This window comes from Salmo trutta, chromosome 19 (assembly GCF_901001165.1).
Source record: "Salmo trutta chromosome 19, fSalTru1.1, whole genome shotgun sequence".
NCBI lineage: Eukaryota > Metazoa > Chordata > Actinopteri > Salmoniformes > Salmonidae > Salmo > Salmo trutta.
Window position 1 is genome coordinate 4,694,491 of NC_042975.1, and position 24,231 is coordinate 4,718,721.

General features: G+C 41.9%; 1 protein-coding gene across 3 annotated transcripts in view; it reads right to left on the reverse strand.

The window, feature by feature from the left end:
• Window positions 1-112: 112 nt before the first annotated feature.
• Window positions 113-24,231, reverse strand: part of LOC115153860 (coronin-6) — a 44,996-nt gene continuing 20,877 nt past the window's right edge. For 2 of the 3 annotated variants that reach the window (XM_029699482.1, XM_029699480.1), the window contains 8 exons: window positions 23,217-23,346; window positions 22,731-22,909; window positions 22,293-22,412; window positions 21,395-21,499; window positions 20,683-20,828; window positions 11,290-11,347; window positions 10,766-10,996; window positions 9,280-9,981 (listed from right to left, as the gene is read on the reverse strand). In XM_029699482.1, coding sequence (XP_029555342.1) covers window positions 9,859-9,981; window positions 10,766-10,996; window positions 11,290-11,347; window positions 20,683-20,828; window positions 21,395-21,499; window positions 22,293-22,412; window positions 22,731-22,909; window positions 23,217-23,346 — 1,092 coding nt within the window. In that variant the 3' untranslated portion in view covers window positions 9,280-9,858. Of the gene's footprint in view, window positions 245-9,279; window positions 9,982-10,765; window positions 10,997-11,289; window positions 11,348-20,682; window positions 20,829-21,394; window positions 21,500-22,292; window positions 22,413-22,730; window positions 22,910-23,216; window positions 23,347-24,231 lie in introns of those variants that run through there. The other variant, XM_029699481.1, reaches the window with a different exon arrangement.

The window sequence follows — 24,231 nt, forward strand, 5'->3', positions numbered from 1 at the left end:
CAGTGATCTAGTATAGCAGGTCTTTACAGCAGTCCAGTGATCTAGTATAGCAGGTCTTTACAGCAGTCCAGTGATCTAGTATAGCAGGTCTTTACAGCAGTCCATACAGTAGTCCAGTGATCTAGTATACCAGGTCTTTGCAGCAGTCCAGTGATCTAGTATACCAGGTCTTTACAGCAGTCCAGTGATCTAGTATACCAGGTCTTTGCAGCAGTGTTGGCTCCACTGTTTCTCCGTTTTTCCCCTGGTAATAAAGCAGTGAGTTAGAGTGCTGCTCAACCTCTAGGAGTGACAGAAAGAATAGAGAGAGAGAGAAAAAAGCAATGGAGGAGCATGTCACCTTACCCTCTCTCTCTCTCTTTTAGATACCAAATATATTTCCCTCTCACCCTCCCTACTCTATCCCTCTTTCCCAACCCCATTAGTCCCTCCCTCTCTAAATCATTAGCAATCAGTGCTGGGCTTAAACTCACCATAGATATAGAGTGAAAAGAACAGACACAACCTTTTTATTCCATGTCTACATAGAGCAGGTCATTTGGCAATTTGGGTAAACAGATAACAGTTACACATGTTGGACTGAGCAAACCCTGAGCAAACATGAATATCTGAACTCAACCAATCAAAGTGGTCACATCAACAATTGGCTGGTGATAAACTATGGTTTCTATGTTGCTTACACAGACACACCAGGGTTTGGTTAGCGGTAATTACGGCTTTTGGCTTTAAAAAAAAATAAAAAAAAATAGAAAAGCCGATAAATAAAATTGGCGCCGGCCAATTGTTCAGAAGAAAAAAAAAACCTCTCATGCTTATCGGTGTATGCATTAATTTGCATAATTTCGTGGAATTAAATTGGCACGAGTGTATATATTCGTTATTTATCACACACGCGTCATACAGATACAGAGCCTTTGGACAGCGGTTTAATAAGCCCAATCATTGCGAAACAATTCTAAACGCAATCACGTGTTAAAAACTGGTTTTGTCCATGATCATTTTATTTTCTTCTCATATTTGTATTTCTCAACTGGTAATTGAAGCGCTTCTCATTCACCATTCAAATACATAGGCAACGGAAGGTAGGCTTCATCAGCACGTCACACACCACTTTGTGTCTCAGTTGGTAGAGCATGGTGTTTGCAACGCCAGGGTTGTGGGTTCGATTCCCACGGGGGACCAGTATGGGAAAGAAAAAAAAAAAGAAACAATTATGAAAATGTATGAAATGTATGCATTCACTACTGTAAGTCGCTCTGGATAAGAGCGTCTGCTAAATGACTAAAATGTAATGAGCTGGAGGCAAGTACCATTTTGAAAACATATACTTAATTGTTTGAAACCTGAACGTTATACTACATATTATGAGGCATGTTTTACCTTGCTTCCGACCATATACTTTTCTACTATGGGGGATAGTAGATTAACATAGGCTCATAGGCTAAGTAAATCTTTCCCTAAGTACATTTAATTAAGGTACCAAAATTACACTACATGACCAAAAGTATGTGGACACGGGAGTTCCAAACTGGAGGCAGCGTGAGCACAATAACTGTTCATCGGAAGCTTCATGAAATGGGTTTCCATGGCCGAGCAGCTGCATACAAGCCTAAGATCACCATGAGCAATGCCAAGTGTTGGCTGGAGTGGCGTAAAGTATTGCCGCCATTGGACTCTGTAGCAGTGGATACACGTTCTCTGGAGTGATGAACCACTCTTCACCATCCGACAGTCCGACGGATGAATCGGATGAACGCTACCTGCCCCAATGCATAGTGCCAACTGTAAAGTTTGGTGGAAGAGGAATAATGGTCTGCGGCTGTTTTTCATGGTTCGGGCTACGCCCCTTAAAGGGCTCCCAGTCTAAGGCACTGCATGTCCGTGCTAGAGGTGTCACTACAGACCTTGGTTCGATTCCAGGCTGTATCACAACCGGCAGTGATCGGGAATCCCAAAGGGAGGCGCACAATTGGCTCAGCGTCGTCCGGGTTACGGGAGGGTCTGGCCGGGGTAGGCCTCATTGTAAATAAGAATTTGTTCTTAACTGACTTGCCTAGTTAAATAAATGTTAAATAAATAAAAAAGTTACAGTGAAGGGAAATCTTAACGATACAGCATACAATGACATTCTAGACGATTCTGTGCTTCCAACTTTGTGGCAACAGTTTGAGTAAGGCCTTTCCTGTTTCAGCATGACAATGCCCCTGTGCACAAAGCGAGGTCCATACAGAAATGGTTTATCGAGATCGGTGTGGAAGAACTTGACTGGCCCTCACAGAGCCCTGACCTCAACCCCATTGAACACCTTTGGGATGAATCGGAACGCCGACTGTGAGCCAGGGCCTAGTCACCCAACATCAGTGCCTGACCTCACTAATGCTCTTGTGGCTGAATGGAAGCAAGTCCCCGCAGCAATGTTCCAATATCTAATGGAAAGCCTTCCCAGAAGAGAGGAGGCTTTTATAGCAGCAAAGGGGGACCAACTCCATATTAATACCCATGATTTTGGAATTAGATGTTCAACGAGCATGTGCCCACATACTTTTGGTCATGTAGTGTGTATATAGCCTAATTAGCCTACTCCTGTCTATACATAAATAAATAAAATCATTCAAAATAGACTACTATAGCATGGTTTGGCCACAGAGGATCATTAGTTTCCCGTAGTCTTAAAAAATAAATAAAATTGTGGATTGTTTTAAATCGAATTGTCTACAGCGGGAAGGAAAGAGAGCAACGCACGTTTTTTGGACAATAATTTTCCTCCTGTCATATTCTATTTCTGTCTCTTTCCTCTTATCGTTGGAGAAAGTCGCTTTTATTGATTGTTTTGTCAGTGTCCGCAGAGTATATTATATGCGGTGAACCATGCATTGAACTGAATTTTTTGTTGTTGTTGCGAAAAGGGATTGAGTTTTATATTTTTTGCCTAAATTATGACTATCCAATATACTCATCACATTACAAATAGTAGGCTATCTTACATAAGTCTGCAAATGCGATGATGCATGGAATGATTTATTATAAATGTGTTTTTTTTTTTTTAATGGTGAAAAAATGTGCTTCCCGAAATATGAAACTCATAAACGCATAATAGGCTAGTGATCTTATTGCTATTCGTTACTCGTCCCGTTGGCTGAGGGAAAGGACATGTGGACCAATCAGTTACTCCAACATCTTCAAAGTGGCGCAGTAAGAAGGACACACGTCATTTGCATCCTCGATTTGCATGTTCTGTTGAGATTAAGTACCATAATCTAAACGTGATTTCTGTTATTCGGTGCGCTGTGGGTGGACGCCATATTCAGGTTACACACCCAATCCATACAGTGCATTCGGAAAGTATTCAGACCCCTTGACTTTTTCCACATTTTGTTACGTTACAGCCTTATTCTAAAATGGATTAAATAGTGTGTGTGTGTCCCCCCCCCCCCCATCTCATCAATCTACACACAATACAACATAATTAGGGAATAGTCATAATAGACGTGCTAGTCTTCCCTGTGGCTCAGTTGGTAGAGCATGGTGTTTGCAACGCCAAGGTTGTGGGTTCGATTCCCACGGGGGGGACAGTACAAAAAAGAAGAAAAAAAATGCATGAAATGATATGTGTTCACTACTGTAAGTCGCTCTGGATAAGAGCGTCTGCTAAATGACTAAAATGTAAATTACAAAGCAAAACCCGATTTTAGAAATTTTGGGACCTTATATAGACAGGTGTGTGCCTTTCGAAATCATGTCCAATCAAGTTGTAGAAACATTTCAAGGGTGATCAATGGAAACAGGATGGACCTGAGCTCAGTTTCGAGTCTCATAGCAAAGGGTCTGAATACTTATGTAAATCAGGTGGGGTCTGAATACTTATGTAAATCAGGTGGGGTCTGAATACTTTCCGAATGAACTGTATGGGTCCAGGACATTTCTCAAATGTCCGGTAAATGGAAACACACACACGCACGCACGCACGCACGCACGCACGCACGCACGCACGCGCACGCGCACGCACACACACACACACACACACACACACACACACACACACACACACACACACACACACACACACACACACACACACACACACACACACACACACACACACACACACACACACACACACACACACACACACACACGAGGTTATCAAGGTTGTTGATTCTGAGAACAGCAGTAGATTTCACTTTGTTTCTCCGTGTGTGTGTGTGTGTGTGTGTGTGAGAGAGAGAGAGAGAGAGATAGGGAGGGAGAGACTTGGGGATTTGTCGCCATTTTCTGGCCTAATACCTAATAACACACAGCTACAATATGAGCAGTATAATACCTAATAACACACAGCTACAATATGAGCAGTATAATACCTAATAACACAGCTACAATATGAGCAGTATAATACCTAATAACACACAGCTACAATATGAGCAGTAATAACACACAGCTACAATATGAGCAGTATAATACCTAATAACACACAGCTACAATATGAGCAGTATACTACCTAATAACACAGCTACAATATGAGCAGTAATAACACACAGCTACAATATGAGCAGTATAATACCTAATAACACACAGCTACAATATGAGCAGTATAATACCTAATAACACAGCTACAATATGAGCAGTATAATACCTAATAACACACAGCTACAATATGAGCAGTATACTACCTAATAACACACAGCTACAATATGAGCAGTATAATACCTAATAACACACAGCTACAATATGAGCAGTATAATACCTAATAACACAGCTACAATATGAGCAGTATAATACCTAATAACACAGCTACAATATGAGCAGTATAATACCTAATAACACACAGCTTCAATATGAGCAGTATAATACCTAATAACACACAGCTACAATATGAGCAGTATAATACCTAATAACACAGCTACAATATGAGCAGTATAATACCTAATAACACAGCTACAATATGAGCAGTATAATACCTAATAACACAGCTACAATATGAGCAGTATAATACCTAATAACACACATCTACAATATGAGCAGTATAATACCTAATAACACACAGCTACAATATGAGCAGTATAATACCTAATAACACAGCTACAATATGAGCAGTAATAACACACAGCTACAATATGAGCAGTATAATACCTAATAACACACAGCTACAATATGAGCAGTATAATACATAATAACACACAGCTACAATATGAGCAGTAATAACACACAGCTACAATATGAGCAGTATAATACCTAATAACACAGCTACAATATGAGCAGTATGATACCTAATAACACAGCTACAATATGAGCAGTATAATACCTAATAACACACAGCTACAATATGAGCAGTATAATACCTAATAACACACAGCTACAATATGAGCAGTAATAACACACAGCTACAATATGAGCAGTATAATACCTAATAACACAGCTACAATATGAGCAGTATAATACCTAATAACACAGCTACAATATGAGCAGTATAATACCTAATAACACACAGCTACAATATGAGCAGTATAATACCTAATAACACAGCTACAATATGAGCAGTATAATACCTAATAACACAGCTACAATATGAGCAGTATAATACCTAATAACACAGCTACAATATGAGCAGTAATAACACACAGCTACAATATGAGCAGTATAATACCTAATAACATACAGCTACAATATGAGCAGTATAATACCTAATAACACACAGCTACAATATGAGCAGTATACTACCTAATAACACACAGCTACAATGTGAGCAGTATAATACCTAATAACACACAGCTACAATATGAGCAGTATAATACCTAATAACACACAGCTACAATATGAGCAGTATAATACCTAATAACACACAGCTTCAATATGAGCAGTATAATACCTAATAACACACAGCTACAATATGAGCAGTATAATACCTAATAACACAGCTACAATATGAGCAGTATAATACCTAATAACACAGCTACAATATGAGCAGTATAATACCTAATAACACAGCTACAATATGAGCAGTATAATACCTAATAACACACATCTACAATATGAGCAGTATAATACCTAATAACACACAGCTACAATATGAGCAGTATAATACCTAATAACACAGCTACAATATGAGCAGTAATAACACACAGCTACAATATGAGCAGTATAATACCTAATAACACACAGCTACAATATGAGCAGTATAATACATAATAACACACAGCTACAATATGAGCAGTAATAACACACAGCTACAATATGAGCAGTATAATACCTAATAACACAGCTACAATATGAGCAGTATGATACCTAATAACACAGCTACAATATGAGCAGTATAATACCTAATAACACACAGCTACAATATGAGCAGTATAATACCTAATAACACACAGCTACAATATGAGCAGTAATAACACACAGCTACAATATGAGCAGTATAATACCTAATAACACAGCTACAATATGAGCAGTATAATACCTAATAACACAGCTACAATATGAGCAGTATAATACCTAATAACACACAGCTACAATATGAGCAGTATAATACCTAATAACACAGCTACAATATGAGCAGTATAATACCTAATAACACAGCTACAATATGAGCAGTATAATACCTAATAACACAGCTACAATATGAGCAGTAATAACACACAGCTACAATATGAGCAGTATAATACCTAATAACATACAGCTACAATATGAGCAGTATAATACCTAATAACACACAGCTACAATATGAGCAGTATACTACCTAATAACACACAGCTACAATGTGAGCAGTATAATACCTAATAACACACAGCTACAATATGAGCAGTATAATACCTAATAACACACAGCTACAATATGAGCAGTAATAACACACAGCTACAATATGAGCAGTATAATACCTAATAACACACAGCTACAATATGAGCAGTATAATACCTAATAACACACAGCTACAATATGAGCAGTATAATACCTAATAACACACAGCTACAATATGAGCAGTAATAACACACAGCTACAATATGAGCAGTATAATACCTAATAACACAGCTACAATATGAGCAGTAATAACACACAGCTACAATATGAGCAGTATAATACCTAATAACACACAGCTACAATATGAGCAGTATAATACCTAATAACACAGCTACAATATGAGCAGTATAATACCTAATAACACAGCTACAATATGAGCAGTATAATACCTAATAACACACAGCTACAATATGAGCAGTATAATACCTAATAACACACAGCTACAATATGAGCAGTATACTACCTAATAACACAGCTACAATATGAGCAGTATAATACCTAATAACACAGCTACAATATGAGCAGTATAATACCTAATAACACAGCTACAATATGAGCAGTATAATACCTAATAACACACAGCTACAATATGAGCAGTATAATACCTAATAACACAGCTACAATATGAGCAGTATAATACCTAATAACACACAGCTACAATATGAGCAGTATAATACCTAATAACACACATCTACAATATGAGCAGTATAATACCTAATAACACACAGCTACAATATGAGCAGTAATAACACACAGCTACAATATGAGCAGTATAATACCTAATAACACAGCTACAATATGAGCAGTATAATACCTAATAACACATCTACAATATGAGCAGTATAATACCTAATAACACACAGCTACAATATGAGCAGTATAATACCTAATAACACACAGCTACAATATGAGCAGTATAATACCTAATAACACATCTACAATATGAGCAGTATAATACCTAATAACACACAGCTACAATATGAGCAGTATAATACCTAATAACACAGCTACAATATGAGCAGTATAATACCTAATAACACATCTACAATATGAGCAGTATAATACCTAATAACACATCTACAATATGAGCAGTATAATACCTAATAACATAGCTACAATATGAGCAGCTCCGTGAGAAATTGAAAGGATAGCCCAAGCTTTAAAAAAAGAAAGATTGTTTTTATTGATGTCATGTCTCATCCTTTACAGAATACACAAAACTCGTTTTTTATTTTTGTTATTTTTATAATCGCACTATTTACATTTTGAAAAGGTTGACAGATCCTGTTATTAATGAGTGTTGGTCGGCGATGGACGGATAAGGAGGGGGACAGGGAGGGGGACAGAGTGGGTGTGATCCAATATCCAGAAGCACCTAGAGCGAGAGAACTTTCTGGAAAACCTATCCTCTGAAAACAACAATAAAAAAACAACTAAACAAACTTGAATGACTTACTTTAGTCCCCCAACCAGACCTGCATTCATCTTTTGGACTGTATGTAAATACAAACTCAAAACTAGGGTTGGTTGCAAAATTCAGATAACCCACATAAAAAAATACTACAGTTTACTATAGAATACTACAGGACTTAATATAAAATACTGTAGTAAACTTTAGTATACTGTAGAATACTATACTACACACTGTAGTATCCCTCAATCATGTGTAGTACTTAGTATAGAATTTTGTAGTATACTGTAGAATACTATAGTAAATACTACAGCATTATCCACAAAATAACACTGTAGTAAATACTACAGCATTATCCACAAAATAACACTGTAGTAAATACTACAGCATTATCCACAAAATAACACTGTAGTAAATACTACAATAATGTCGGCAAAAACACTACAGTCTGCAAAAAAACTACATTTAAAAAAATATATAGTAAATAATACAGTATTCAATTTGCATGTACCCTGCCCATTCCCCTCCCCCATATTCACATAAGTGAGAAACCGACATGCCAAGTATAGACCATATATTGTGTTCACTACAAGTTATAGAAAAAAGCAGAAGCGCTGAAGTCTGTTCCTTACAGGTTGTGGAAAATTAGCTCTTTTAGTATTTCTCCAGTAGATTTCTTCAAGGAGAACCCCCCCCCCCACACACACACACTTCTATATAGAAGATAATAAAATAAAAACACTTTAGTAAATACTACAGTATACTACAGTCTGCAAAAACACAACAGTAAATACTACAGTATACTACAGTCTGCAAAAACACTACAGTAAATACTACAGTATACTACAGTCTGCAAAAACACTACAGTAAATACTACAGTATACTACAGTCTGCAAAAATACAACAGTAAATACTACAGTATACTACAGTCTGCAAAAATACTACAGTACATACTGTTATTTTTACTACAGTATTTATACTATAATACACTTTAAATACTACAGTATTTTGCTGACTCCACTCTGTATAAGCACTACAGTAAATACTACAGTATTCCTACCATAGTATACATTACAGTATTTTTTTTCATGTGGGAACTTTCACAAAATTCCCAGGTTTTCCAGAAATCCTGTTTGGAGGATTCCAGATTTCCCGGCGTATTCTCTCCTGATTCTACAATTCTTCAAACACAAGATTTCTTGAAAATTTGGAGAAATTACCGGACATTTTGCGAACCTAGTAACAGCTCACTTTCTCACAAGCCTTTTACTCATACAGTATGTTCAACTGACATCTCTCTCTCTAGGGTGAGCATTGGTGTGGTGTGTGTTTTTATGTATGTGTGTGTTTTGGGGGGTGGAGAGTTATGTGTGTTTGAAGTTAGGGGTTATTGGGATTGTTAAGGACAGATTCATTTAAAGGCAGGTTGCACACTGCACCTCTGACAATGCGCCTTTAAGGGTCAAGTGCAATGTGCTTGTTGATTATGCCTTTGACTGAATCACGCTGTGTATATAAGGTCAGTAAGGTTATTGTGCAGTGTGTGTGTAGGGGAATGACAGTGTTGTTTCAGTGTGTTTTTAAACTTTGTATCTGTATTTGTGTGTGTAGGGGTTGCCGTGGTGTGTGTGTGTGCGGGATGTGTGTGTCTGTGTGTGTCAGGCTGTGCCGTTGGTGTACTTGGATAGTTTATTCTCCAAGTCACAGATTCTCTTCTCTTGAGACAGAACTGTCGCCTTGAGATTCTTAACTTCCTCCAACAACCAGTCTACCAACTGAGGCTGGAGAGAGGGAAGGAGGGATAGAGGGGTGGAGGGGAGAGATGGAGGAAAGAGAGAGAGGGAAGGAGGGATAGAGGGGTGGAGGAAGGAGAGATGGAGGAAAGAGAGAGAGGGAGGAAGGAGAGATGGAGGAAAGAGAGAGAGGGAGGAAGGAGAGATGGAGGAAGGAGAGAGAGGGAGGAAGGAGAGATGGAGGAAAGAGAGAGAGTGAAGGAGGGATAGAGGGGTGGAGGAAGGAGAGATGGAGGCAAGAGAGAGAGTGAAGGAGGGATAGAGGGGTGGAGGAAGGAGAGATGGAGGAAAGAGAGAGAGGGAGGAAGGAGAGATGGAGGAAGGAGAGATGGAGGAAAGAGAGATGGAGGAAAGAGAGAGTGAAGGAGGGATAGAGGGGTAGAGGAAAGAGAGATGGAGGAAAGAGAGAGATGGAGGGAGGAAGAGACGGAAGGAGGAAGGGAAAGAGGAGATGGAAAGAAGAAACAGGAAAGACAGGTCAGGGACAGGACAGGCAGGTCAGGGACAGGACAGGCAGGTCAGGGACAGGCAGGTACAGGAGAGACAGGTCAAGGACAGGACAGACAGGTCAAGGACAGGACAGACAGGTCAAGGACAGGACAGACAGGTCGGGGACAGGACAGACAGGTCGGGGACAAGGACAGACAGGTCAGAGACAGGACAGACAGGTCAGAGACAGGACAGACAGGTCGGGGACAGGACAGACAGGTCGGGGACAAGGATTTTTAGACAAACAGTCAAATAAAGAGGTGATATATTTAGTGTGACTCACGGGCAGGTTGGCTGAGCCATCGCGGGAGGACATGCTGCGTCTGGGGGTGGGTCTGGAGTCCAGAACATTCTTCCTGGCCACTTTGAGCTCGCGGCTCTTGGGGGGAACATAGCCGTCCCTCATGGACTGAAGGATGGGGTCCTCGTCTCGACCCTCCAGCCACTCCTCTGGCTCCAGGGCCGGGTCAGGACCTGCCGTGTCTGGATACAGGTCATCCTGGAACAGGTCCGACTGGAGGGGAGAGGTGCAAGAGAGGGAAATATGGTTAGTTTTAACAATCCGTTAAAGCAGGGGTGTCAAACACATTCCATGGAGGGCCTCGTGTCTGCAGGTTTTTGGTTTTGCCTATCAATTAAGCCCTAGACAACCAGGTGAGGGGAGTTCCTTACTAATTAGTGACCTTAATTCATCAATCAAGTACAAAGGAGGAGCGAAAACCTGCAGACACTCGGCCCTCCATGGAATGAGTTTGACACATGTTCGTTAATGTAAGAAGAGAGAGGGATAGAGAGAGTGTGGCTTACCTTTCTAGGTACTGTCATGGCAATGGGTTCACACTTCTTGTCATGAAGCTTATATAACCTGGAGAGTCAGATTTAGAGAATAGCCACAACAAATACTCTCACATTAGCATGCTGAGCTAAAGTCTACACCCTGCATGTACCTGTGCATAACGTCTATCCCTAATTGTGTGTGTGTGTGTGGTGTGTGTGTGTGTGTGTGTGCGCGTGTGCGTGTGTGTGTGTGTATGTGTGTGTGTGTGTGTGTGTGTGTGTGTGTGCGCGTGTGTGTGTGTGCGGGTGTGTGTGTGTGTGTGTGTGTGTGCGTGTGTGTTAGGGTTTATTGGCAGGAACCGGGTTACCGAGATTTACTAAGAATTACCGCACAAACCCACTCTTGGTTTCCCGGGATAAATACCTGCGAAAAACCGGTCAATTATTATAAATTATTTCTATGAACAGCATGACGTGAAATGGAACTGTTAAAAATAATATGTGATTTGTAAATCTAGCTTCTCTATTGCCTTCTCTCTGCTTTCTCAAGGATCAATCATCAACGCTCAGGGTGCGGACAGACAGCTGGTAACTTTCTCACTTTGTGACAGGTACATTTGTTGCATCATAGCCGATGCTACAGTAATATTAGGACAGAACGCACGTCGAATTTATACATCTGCATCTGGCTTTCGGGGGTCACCTTATTTTGTAATTGTAAAGATATATATATTTTTTTTTTTTATTGCAGCTCAAGAGTTTTTAAACAGCCTATCACTCGAATATTGTTGCTTTAAATCAGTGCACACGCAAGTCTTTCTCTCACTTTATCAACAACATTCAAATTGCATCCAAAATAGATAATCCTGTTCAAGATCAATATCAAGTATTTAGACCCCTTCACTTTTTCCACATTTTGTTACGTTACAGCCTTATTCTAAAATGGATTAAATTGTTTCCCCCCCCCCCCTTCATCAATCTACACACAATACCCCATAATGACAAATCAAAACAGGTTTTAAGAAATTTTAGCAAATTTATAAAAAACAAAAAACATATGTCACATTTACATAAGTATTCAGACCCTTTACTCAGTACTTTGTTGAAGCACCTTTGGCAGCGATTACAGCTTCGAGTCTTCTTGGGTATGACGCTACAAGCTTGGCACACCTGTATTTGGGGAGTTTCTCCCATTCTTCTCTGCAGATCCTCTCAAGCTCTGTCAGGTTGGATGGGGAGCATCGCTGCACAGCTATTTTCAGGTCTCTCCAGAGATTCGATCTGCTTCAAGTCCGGGCTCTGGCTGGGCCACTCAAGGACATTCAGAGACTTGTCCTGAAGCCACTCCTGCGCTGTCTTGGCTGTGTGCTTAGGGTAGTTGTCCTGTTGGAAGGTGAACCTTCGCCCCAGTCTGAGGTCCTGAGTGCTCTAGAGCAGGTTTTCATCAAGGATCTCTCTGTACTTTGCTCCGTTCATCTTTGCCTCGATCCTGACTAGTCTCCCAGTCCCTGCCTCTGAAAAACATCCCCACAGCCTGATGCTGCCACCACCATGCTTCACCGTAAGGAGTTCAATCTTGGTTTCATCAAACTAGAGAATCTTGTTTATCATGGTCTGAGTTCTTTAGGTGCCTTTTGGCAAATTCCAAGCGGATTGCATGTGCCTTTTACTGAGGAGTGGCTTCCGCCTGGCCAATCTACCACAAAGGCCTGATGGGTAGAGTGCTGCAGAGATGGTTGTCCTTCTGGAAGGTTCTCCCATCTCCACAGAGGAACTCTGAAGCTCTGCCAGAGTGACCATCTGGTTCTTGTTCAGGTCCCTGACCAAGGCCCTTCTCCCCCGATTGCTCAGTTTGGCTGGGTGGCCAGCTCTAGGAAGAGTCTTGAATTGACCACAGGTAGACTCCAGTGAAGTTGTAGAAACATCTCAAGGATGATCATTGGAAACAGGATTCACCTGAGCACAATTTTGAGTGTCTTAGCAAAGTATCTGAATACTTATGTAAATAAGGTATTTCATTTTTTTTTGTTTTATTCTAAAGACCTGTTGTTGCTTTGTCATTATGGGGCATTGTGATGTCATTATGGGGTATTGCGATGTCATTATGGGGTATTGTGTGCAGATTGAGGAGGAAAAACTTTTATTTTATAAATTTTAGAATAAAGTTGTAACTGCCAAAAATTAAGGACAGTACAGGCTATGTATGTTTATGAATGAGGCACAGTACAGGCTATGTTTATGAATGAGGTAGAGTACAAGCTATGTTTATGAATGAGGCACAGTACAGGCTATGTGAGTGAATGAGGTACAGTACAGGCTATGCTTATCAATGAGGTACAGTACAGGCTATGCTTATCAATGAGGTACAGTACAGGCTATGTGAATGAATGAGGTACAGTACAGGCTATACTTATGAATGAGGTACAGTACAGGCTATGTTTATGAATGAGGTACAGGCTATGTGAATGAAAGAGGTACAGTACAGGCTATGTGAATGAAAGAGGTACAGTACAGGTTATGTGAATGAATGAGGTACAGTACAGGCTATGTGAATGAATGAGGCACAGTACAGGCTATGTGAATGAATGAGGTACAGGCTATGTGAATGAATGAGGCACAGTACAGGCTATGTTTATGAATGAGGTACAGGCTATGTTTATGAATGAGGCACAGTACAGGCTATGTTTATGAGACCATGTGTCACTACACTGATGCCTTTGTTCTGGTAATGAGATAAAGCATTGCTACAGACAGACAGACAGACAGACAGACAGACAGACAGACAGACAGACAGACAGACAGACAGACAGATGGAGGTAACTGCCAAAATAATGGAAACCCTTGAGTAAATGAGGGTTCTGGTGGATCTGTTATGGTGATGGAGTGCATTTTCCTGGCATGGTTAAAGTCCACTCAACTTCTTAGAGAGCAAAGTAAACACCAATAAATACACAGCCATTCTGAGTGATCACCTTCAACCTATGGTGAATCATTTCTATCCAGGATGACAACGCCCCCATCCACAGGGCACGAGTGGTCACTGATTGGTTTGATGAGCATGAAAACGATGTAAACCATACGCCAAACCATCAGTCACCAAATCTCAACCCAATTGAAAACCTATGGGAGATTCTGGTGCGGCGCCTGACACAACGTTTTCCACCACCATCAACAAAACCCCAAATGATGGAATTTCTTGTAGAAGAATGGTGTCACATCCCTCCAATAGAGGTCCAGACACTTGTAGAATCTATGACAAGGTGCATTGAAGCTGATCTGGAGGCTGGTGGTGGCCCAACGCCCTATCAAGACACTTTATATTGGGGTTTCCTTTATTTTGGCAGTTACCTGCATATAGATGTCCTGGACTACCTCTTTCAGGTAATTCAATGCAGTATTATCTATATACTATAAGCTTCTAACATAGCCTCTGTCTTCATGTTCACTTGCGCAATACCGCACCTGCGCTCCACTGGCCTCTCTCCTTCTTAGTGTAACAGTGTAGGTTCCGTCCCTCTCTTCGCCCCAACCTGGGCTCGAACCAGGGACCCTTGCACACATCAACAACTGACACCCACGAAGCATCGTTACCCATCGCGCCACAAAAGCCGCGGCCCTTGCAACGCAAGGGGAACAACTACTTCAGGCCTCAGAGCGAGTGACGTCACCGATTGAAACGCTATTAGCGCGCACCACCGCTAACTAACTAGCCATTTCACATCGGTTACATATACATGTTACTGTCCACCAGTAACTCCGCTCTCGGAGTCCCAGGAAAAGCTTGTTGGATATTTTTATATATATATTAATAGACTATTCGAAAAGGAATGCAAGCTTGCACCCAAAATAACTCGCCGGGGAGTTTGAAAGAAGAGAGAATGTGGGATGGTTGTAGGCTATAGCAGTTATTAATTCAGACCCATAACCATTCAGACCCATAACCATTCAGATGGTGGTAGACTATAGCAGTTATTAATTCAGACCCATAACCATTCAGTCCCATAACCATTCAGATGGTGGTAGGCTATAGCAGTTATTAATTCAGACCCATAACCATTCAGACCCATAACCATTCATTCCCATAACCATTCAGATGGTGGTAGGCTATAACAGTTATTAATTCAGACCCATAACCATTCAGACCCATAACCATTCAGACCCATTACCATTCAGATGGTGGTAGGCTATAACAGTTATTAATTCAGACCCATAACCATTCAGACCCATAACCATTCAGACCCATAACCATTCAGACCCATAACCATTCAGACCCATAACCATTCAGATGGTGGTAGAATATAGCAGTTATTAATTCAGACCCATAACCATTCAGACCCATAACCATTCAGACCCATAACCATTCAGACCCATAACCATACAGACCCATAAACATTCAGATGGTGGTAGACTATAACAGTTATTAATTCAGACCCATAAACATTCAATCTTCGTGAAGAGAAGTGAAAGCCGTCTTTATCTAATTCTAGTCCCATATTATTCAAGGAAACGTATTTAATTTAACTGTTGAGAGCGAGGAAGGACTGAAGCAACACTAGAGGAAGAGGAGGTAATACACACGTCAGACAACATTAGGGGGAATGTCATGAAAGGTATATGCGTCAGCCTATGTCACGTCCTGACCATAGTAAGTGGTTATTTTCTATGGTAGAGTAGGTCAGGGCGTGACAGGGGGTGATTGTCTATGTTTTGTATTTCTATGTTCAGTTTCTAGTTTTGTATTTCTATGTTGGTTTTGTTTGGTATGATCTCCAATTAGTGGCAGCTGGTCGTCGTTGTCTCTAATTGGAGGTCATATTTAAGTTGGTGTTTGTCCCACCTGTTTTTGTGGGTGATTAATTTGTGAGTAGTGTTTGTTTCTCCTCTGCGTCACGGTTTGTTGTTTTGTAAATTTCAGTTATTTGATGTATTTCATAGTTTTCACGGATTAAATAAATATGTGGAACGAAACACACGCTGCACTTTGGTTCGCTCCTTTTGACAACCGTGACAGCCTACTAATTATAAAAATTTAAAATAAGGCACTATTATATTTCAAAATTAAAATCAAATTCGCTAGCCTATACTTGTAACTTTGTAGGCCTCAGGTATTGCGCCAGCGTCAGGTGTTCTCTCCCATGCAGCTTCATGGTTTGAACGAGGTGTGTAATTCCAGTCCATAGAACTCATTAGGTCTATAGTACAGAACAGTAATACAGTCCACACAGGTTACTGAAGCTAGTTTCATTGATTTTCCCAAGACAGCATAACATCTATGGGTTTTTCTGTTTTTCTGATGTGTGTAATGTGCAGTGGTCCTTAGCCTATCATATCCTATTAGGCAACGGCACAATCTTTTTGACCTTTTTTGGGGGGGGGGGGGCTTGGGCTCATAAAATGTATTTAATGTAGGGCTCATCTGGCTCAGGTAGCAACAGGTTTGAATGTTCATGCTGATCAAAGCTCTAATCAAATCTAGACATATGTGCCTGGAAGAAACTTTTTGGGCTGCCATACCGACGGAACCTTTCCAGTTCAAAAAGGTTCTTTGAGGAACCACTCTAAAAAGGGTCTTTGAGGAACCCCTGTGTAAAAGGTTCTTTGAGAACCCCTGTGTAAAAGGTCTTTGAGAAACCACTCTAAAAAGGTTCTTTGAGAACCCCTGTGTAAAAGGTCTTTGAGAAACCACTCTAAAAAGGTTCTTTGAGAACCCCTGTGTAAAAGGTCTTTGAGGAACCCCTCTAAAAAGGTTCTTTGAGAACCCCTGTGTAAAAGGTCTTTAAGGAACCCCTCTAAAAAGGGTCTTTGAGAACCCCTGTGTAAAAGGTCTTTAAGGAACCTCTCTAAAAAGGTTCTTTGAGGAACCACTCTAAAAAGGGTCTTTGAGGAACCCCTGTGTAAAAGGTCTTTAAGGAACCTCTCTAAAAAGGTTCTTTGAGGAACCCCTCTAAAAAGGTTATTCGAGGAACCACTCTAAAAAGGTTCTTCGAGGAACCCCTCTAAAAAGGGTCTTTGAGGAACCACTCTAAAAAGGTTATTTGAGGAACCCCTGTGTAAAGGTTCAAACCGGATTGTTTTTGTGATGGGAGGGGTTACATTTTTTACCTTTTTACTAACATAGGTGTAGAGGCATGGATTATTGGAGGCGTGCCTTTCAGATAGTTATTTTTGGGCACCCGTCAGTGTAAATGTCATTCCTGTTCATCATGTTATGTTCGTACACTGCAAATTTAACTTTTACTTAAATATCGATGTGTATTACATATTCAAATCAAATTGTATTTGTCACTTGCGCCCGAATACAACAGGTGTAGACCTTACAGTGAAATGCTTATGAGCCCTTTAACAAACAATGCAGAGTTTTTTTTAAAGTAAGTAAGAACAAAATATCTAAATAAACGAAAGGAAAATAGTAACACAATAAAATAACAATAACGAGTCTATATACAGGGGGTACCGGTACTGAGTCAATGTGCGGGGGTACAGGTTAGTCAAGGTAATTGAGGTAATATGTACATGTAGGCATAGATAATAAATAGAGCCATGAAATATTGGCCATATACCACAAACCCCCGAGGTGCCTTATTGCTATTATAAAATGGTTACCAACGTAATTAGAGCAGTTAAAAATAAATGTTTTGTCATACCTGTGGTATACGGTCTGATATACCATGGCTGTCAGCCAATCAGCACTCAGGGCTCAAACCACCCAGTTCATAATATAAATAATATTAATATATTAACATTGCTGATTACATATAGTAATAAAGTGGTAACCATTACAACTTAGGGATTTTCATAGGTTCTTGTCGAACTCATATTCCTCTGTCAGCCTCACTGTCAGTGATCAACCATTACATGTGAGAACTATACAACAGAACAGATGAACAGGAATGACATTTACTCCCACATTTACTCCAGAAAACATTGATCTTAAAGCCAAGCCCCTACTAAGCCACACCTCCGCTCCAAGGTTCCTCTAGGGACCTGTTGCTTCATTGCAACATTAAAGGTTCCTCCAAGAACCCCTCAACTAACCAAAGGTGCAAATAGGAACCATTGACTAGCAATTGTTCCTTGAGTATCTCCAAGGGTTCCTTGGGGATCTCCAGGGGTTCCTTAATGATCTCCAGGGGCTCCTTGAGGATCTCCAGGGGCTCCTTAATGATCTCCAGGGGTTCTGTGAGGATCTCCAGGGGCTGCTTGAGGATCTCCAGGGGCTGCTTGAGGATCTCCAGGGGCTCCTTAATGATCTCCAGGGGTTCCTTAATGATCTCCAGGGGTTCTGTGAGGATCTCCAGGGGCTGCTTGAGGATCTCCAGGGGTTCCTTAATGATCTCCAGGGGCTCCTTAATGATCTCCAGGGGTTCTGTGGGGATCTCCAGGGGTTCCTTAATGATCTCCAGGGGTTCTGTGGGGATCTCCAGGGGTTCCTTAATGATCTCCAGGGGTTCCTTGAGGATCTCCAGGGGTTCCTTGAGGATCTCCAGGGGTTCCTTGAGGATCTCCAGGGGCTCCTTGAGGATCTCCAGGGGCTCCTTAATGATCTCCAGGGGCTCCTTGAGGATCTCCAGGGGTTCCTTAACTTGTTATGGATAGGGGGCAGTATTTTCACGGCCGGATAAAAAACGTACCCGATTTAATCTAATTATTACTCCTGCCCAGAAACTAGAATATGCATATAATTATTAGTATTGGATAGAAAACACTCCAAAGTTTCTAAAACTGTTTGAATGGTGTCTGTGAGTATAACAGAACTCATTTGGCAGGCCAAAACCTGAGAAGATTCCAAACAGGAAGCGCCCTCTCTGACTATTTCTTGGCCTTCTTGAGCATCTCTATACAAAACAGGGGATCTCTACTGTAACGTGACATTTTCTAACGCTCCCATAGGCTCTCAGAAGGCGCCAGAACGTTGAATGATGACTTTGCAGGCCATGGCTGAAAAACAGTAGCGCATTTGGTAAGTGGTCGATCTGAGAACAATGAGACTGGCGCGCGCGTGCACGAGATGACTCCATGTTTTTATTTTCAGTCTTTGAACGAAAACAGGGTTTCCCGGTCGGAATATTATCGCTTTTTTTACGAGAAAAATCGCATAAAAATGGATTTTAAACAACGTTTGACATGCTTCGAAGTACGGTAATGGAATATTTTGAATTTTTTTGTCACGAAACGCGCCGGGCGCGTCACCCTTCTTTACCCTTCGGATAGTGTCTTGAACGCACAACAAAACGCCGCTATTTGGATATAACTATGGATTATTTGGAACCAAACCAACATTTGTTATTGAAGTAGAAGTCCTGGGAGTGCATTCTGACGAAGAACAGCAAAGGTAATCAAATTTTTCTTATAGTAAATCTGAGTTTGGTGAGTACCAAACTTGGTGGGTGTCAAAATAGCTAGCCATGATGGCCGGGCTATCTACTCAGAATATTGCAAAATGTGCTTTCACCGAAAAGCTATTTTAAAATCGGACACCGCGATTGCATAAAGGAGTTCTGTATCTATAATTCTTAAAATAATTGTTATGTTTTTTGTGAACGTTTATCGTGAGTAATTTAGTAAATTCACCGGAAGTGTTCGGTGGGAATGCTAGTTCTGAACGTCACATGCTAATGTAAAAAGCTGGTTTTTGATATAAATATGAACTTGATTGAACAAAACATACATGTATTGTATAACATGCATGCATGTATTGTATAACACTCCTAGGAGTGTCATCTGATGAAGATCATCAAAGGTTAGTGCTGCATTTAGCTGTGGTTTTGTTTTTTGTGACATTATATGCTAGCTTGAAAAATGGGTGTCTGATTATTTCTGGCTGGGTACTCTGCTGACATAATCTAATGTTTTGCTTTCGCTGTAAAGCCTTTTTGAAATCGGACAGTGTGGTTAGATAAAGGAGAGTCTTGTCTTTAAAATGGTGTAAAATAGTCATATGTTTGAAAAATGGAAGTTTTCGGATTTTCGAGGAATTTGTATTTCGCGCCACGCCCATCATTGGATATTGGAGCAGGTGTTCCGCTAGCGGAACGTCTAGATGTAAGAGGTTAATGATCTCCAGGGGTTCCTTAATGATCTCCAGGGGTTCCTTGAGGATCTCCAGGGGTTCCTTAATGATCTCCAGGGGCTCCTTGAGGATCTCCAGGTGTTCCTTAATGATCTCCAGGGGTTCTGTGAGGATCTCCAGGGGCACCTTGAGGATCTCCAGGGGCTCCTTGAGGATCTCCAGGGGCTCCTTGATGATCTCCAGGGGTTCTGTGAGGATCTCCAGGGGCTCCTTGAGGATCTCCAGGGGCTCCTTGAGGATCTCCAAGGGCTCCTTGAGGATCTCCAGGGGCTCCTTAATGATCTCCAGTGGCTCCTTGAGTGTAGTGTGTTTGTATGTGTGTGGGTGTGTTTGTATGTGTGTGAGTCTCCTACCTGGCGATCTCACACTTGCTGACATCCACTCCTCTCTTGGGCATGAAGCCCATCCCCCTCTGAGGCTCCTTGCTGCTGAAGGTACTGAGGTAGTGGACATAGGGAGGTTCCTCTGTTATCTCAAAGTACCGGATACTACTATCCCCCTGGAGAGGTGGGAGGGGGAGGAGCGGTGGGGAGGGGAGAGCAGAGAGGAGAGTAGTGGGGAGGTGAGGTGAGTGGAGAGCAGAGGAGATGAGGGGAGGCGAAAGGAGGGGTGGGAGAGGAGGGGTTGGGAAGGGATAGCAGGGGAGGGGAGAGGAGATGAAGGGAGAGGAGGGGTGAGGAGAGGAGAGGAGGGGTGGAGAGGAGAGGAGACGAGGGGAGAGCAGAGCAGAGGAGAGGAGGTTGGGTGGAGAGGAGAGGGTAGAGGAGGGGAGGGGACAACATTATACTAAAGCATGTGTCAAACTCATTCCACAGAGGGCCAAGTGTCTGCAGGTTTTCTCTCCTCCCTTGTACTTGATTGATGAATTAAGGTCACTAATTAGTAAGGAACTCCCCTCACCTGGTTGTCTAGGGCTTAATTGAAAGGAAAAACCAAAAACCAGCCGTCCATGGAATGAGTTTGACAGCCCTGATCTAAAGGGAGATTTACAGTACTAGAGGAGGTAGTGTTATCTACTGTTACTGTACACAGAGAGGGAGTGTGTGTGTGTGTGTGTGTTCATACCTTTCCACAGAGGTAAACCATGTTGGTGTCTGGGTCGTAGTATGGTAACAGCACACCGTTACTTGTGTCCAACTCCAGCAGTGCAATAGGCTCCTCAAAATGTGTCTGAAGAAATAAAAGACATGATTGATGTTCATTGTTCTTTAAGAGATACGAGTCAGATATACGAGTCAGAGATACGAGTCAGAGATACGAGTCAGAGATACGAGACAGAGATACGAGTCAGAGATACGAGTCAGAGATACGAGTCAGAGATACGAGTCAGAGATACGAGACAGAGATACGAGTCAGAGATACGAGTCAGAGATACGAGTCAGAGATACGAGTCAGAGATACGAGATAGAGATACGAGACAGAGATACGAGACAGAGATACGAGTCAGAGATACGAGTCAGAGATACGAGTCAGAGATATAAGTGTGTCTGTCCACACCTGTCCACTGTGAATGTTCTGTCTCTGTCTGTCAACACCTGTCCACTGTATGTGTCCTGTCTGTGTGTCCTGTCTGTCTGTGTGTCCTGTCTGTGTGTGTGTCCTGTCTGTGTGTCCTGTCTGTGTCCTGTCTGTGTGTCCTGTCTGTCTGTGTGTCCTATCTGTCTGTGTGTCCTGTCTGTCTGTGTGTCCTGTCTGTCTGTGTGTCCTGTCTGTCTGTGTGTCCTGTCTGTCTGTGTGTCCTGTCTGTGTCCTGTCTGTGTGTCCTGTCTGTCTGTGTGTCCTGTCTGTGTGTCCTGTCTGTCTGTGTGTCCTGTCTGTCTGTGTATCCTGTCTACTGTGTGTCCTGTCTACTGTGTGTCCTGTCTGTCTGTGTGTCCTGTCTGTCTGTGTGTCCTGTCCACTGTGTGTGTCCTGTCTGTGTGTCCTGTCTGTGTGTGTGCCGGCTTGTGTCTGTGTTTATTACCGGGTCCCACAGGCCCAGCTCTCTCTGGCTCATCCTGGTGAAGCCGGTAGTGAACAGGTTTCCGTCTCTGGTGAAGATGGCCCTCATTGGTCGGATCCCCTCGTGTGGAGCCATCCTCTCCTATTGGACAGAACAGAGAAGCCAGTCGCTCTGGATAAGAGCGTCTGCTAAATGACTTAAATGTAAATGTAAATGGATGTAATTAATTCATTAATCTGAGGCGAGCTTGACATTTACAGGTCATTTCCATTTGAGCCGTCATGTGCAGCTTTTACCATGAACGCAATCTCCACGGAAACGGGAGCATCGACGACAGCACTTTACAACGTAACCCCCTCCCCCTCCCCCTCCCCCACTCACCCCCTCCCTCCCCCTCCCCAACTCACCACCTCCCTCCCCCTCCTCAACTCACCACCTCCCTCCCCCTCCTCAACTCACCGCGACCACCTCTCTCTTACGGGGGTCACATACGCGGAGGCGTCGGTCCTTACAGGTGGTGCAGAACAGGCTGCCGTTACGGTTCCAGCTGACGTTGTAGATGAGGTCTGGGTGGTCGTCCATGGAGATGAGGGCCTCGCCAGTCCCCACGTTCCAGATTATTATCAGGTTATCACTGCCTGGGGGAGGGAGGGAGGGAGGGAGAGAGAGGGAGAGAGAGAGAGAGGGAGGGAGTAAAAGTGTGTGTGTGTGTGTAGCTGCAGTGAGTAAGTAGTATGTTGCGTGTGGTGGTGTATGTGTATGTGTGTGTGTGTGTGTGTGTGTGTGTGTGTGTGTGTGTGTGTGTGTGTGTGTGTGTATACCTGCAGTGAGTAGTATGTTGCATGTGGTGGTGTGTGTGTGTGTGTGTGTGTGTGTGTGTGTGTGTGTGTGTGTGTATACCTGCAGTGAGTAGTATGTTGTGTGTGTGTGTGTGTGTGTGTGTACCTGCAGTGAGTAGTATGTTGCGTGCAGTGGGGTGCCAGGTGACAATGCCGACACGTTTGGAGTGTCCCTCCAGCACCACAATGGGCTCTGATATGGGCTGGGTCCCCATCTGGTCAGGGATCTGCCACACCTGCAGGGGGACACAATACAACGTTACACATATAGGGGGACACAATATAACGTTACACATATAGGGGAACACAATACAACATTACACATATAGGGGGACACAATATAACGTTACACATATAGAGGGACACAATACAACGTTACACATATAGAGGGACACAATAGAACGTTACACATATAGGGGAACACAATATAACGTTACACATATAGAGGGACACAATACAACGTTACACATATAAGGGGACACAATACAACGTTACACATATAGAGGGACACAATACAACGTTACACATATAGGGGGACACAATACAACGTTACACATATAGAGGGACACAATACAACGTTACACATACAGTAGCAGTCAAAAGTTTGGACACACCTACTCATTCAATGGTTTTTCTTTATTTTTACTATTTTCTACATTGTAGAATAATAGTGAAGACATAAAAACTATGAAATAACACAAAGCTGTCATCAAGGCAAAGGGTGGCTACTTTCAAGAATCTAATATATGAAATATATTTTGATTTGTTGAACACTTTTTTGGTTACTACATGATTCCATGTGTTATTTCAAAGTGTTGATGTCTTCACTATTATTCTACAATGTATAAAATAGTACAAATAAAGAAAAACCCTGGAATGAGTAGGTCTCTCTCTCGCTCTCTCTCTAGCGCTCCCTCTCTCTCGCTCTCCCTCTATTTATCTACAGGAAACACCAACATAAATTGTCTTAATAGGGCGTTGGTCCACCACTAGTCAGATCAGCTTCAATGCACCTTGTCATAGATTCTACAGGTGTCTGGAACTCTATTGGAGGGATGTGACACCATTTCTTCCAGGAAAGAATTCCAACATTTGGTGTTTTGTTGATGGTGATGGAAAAC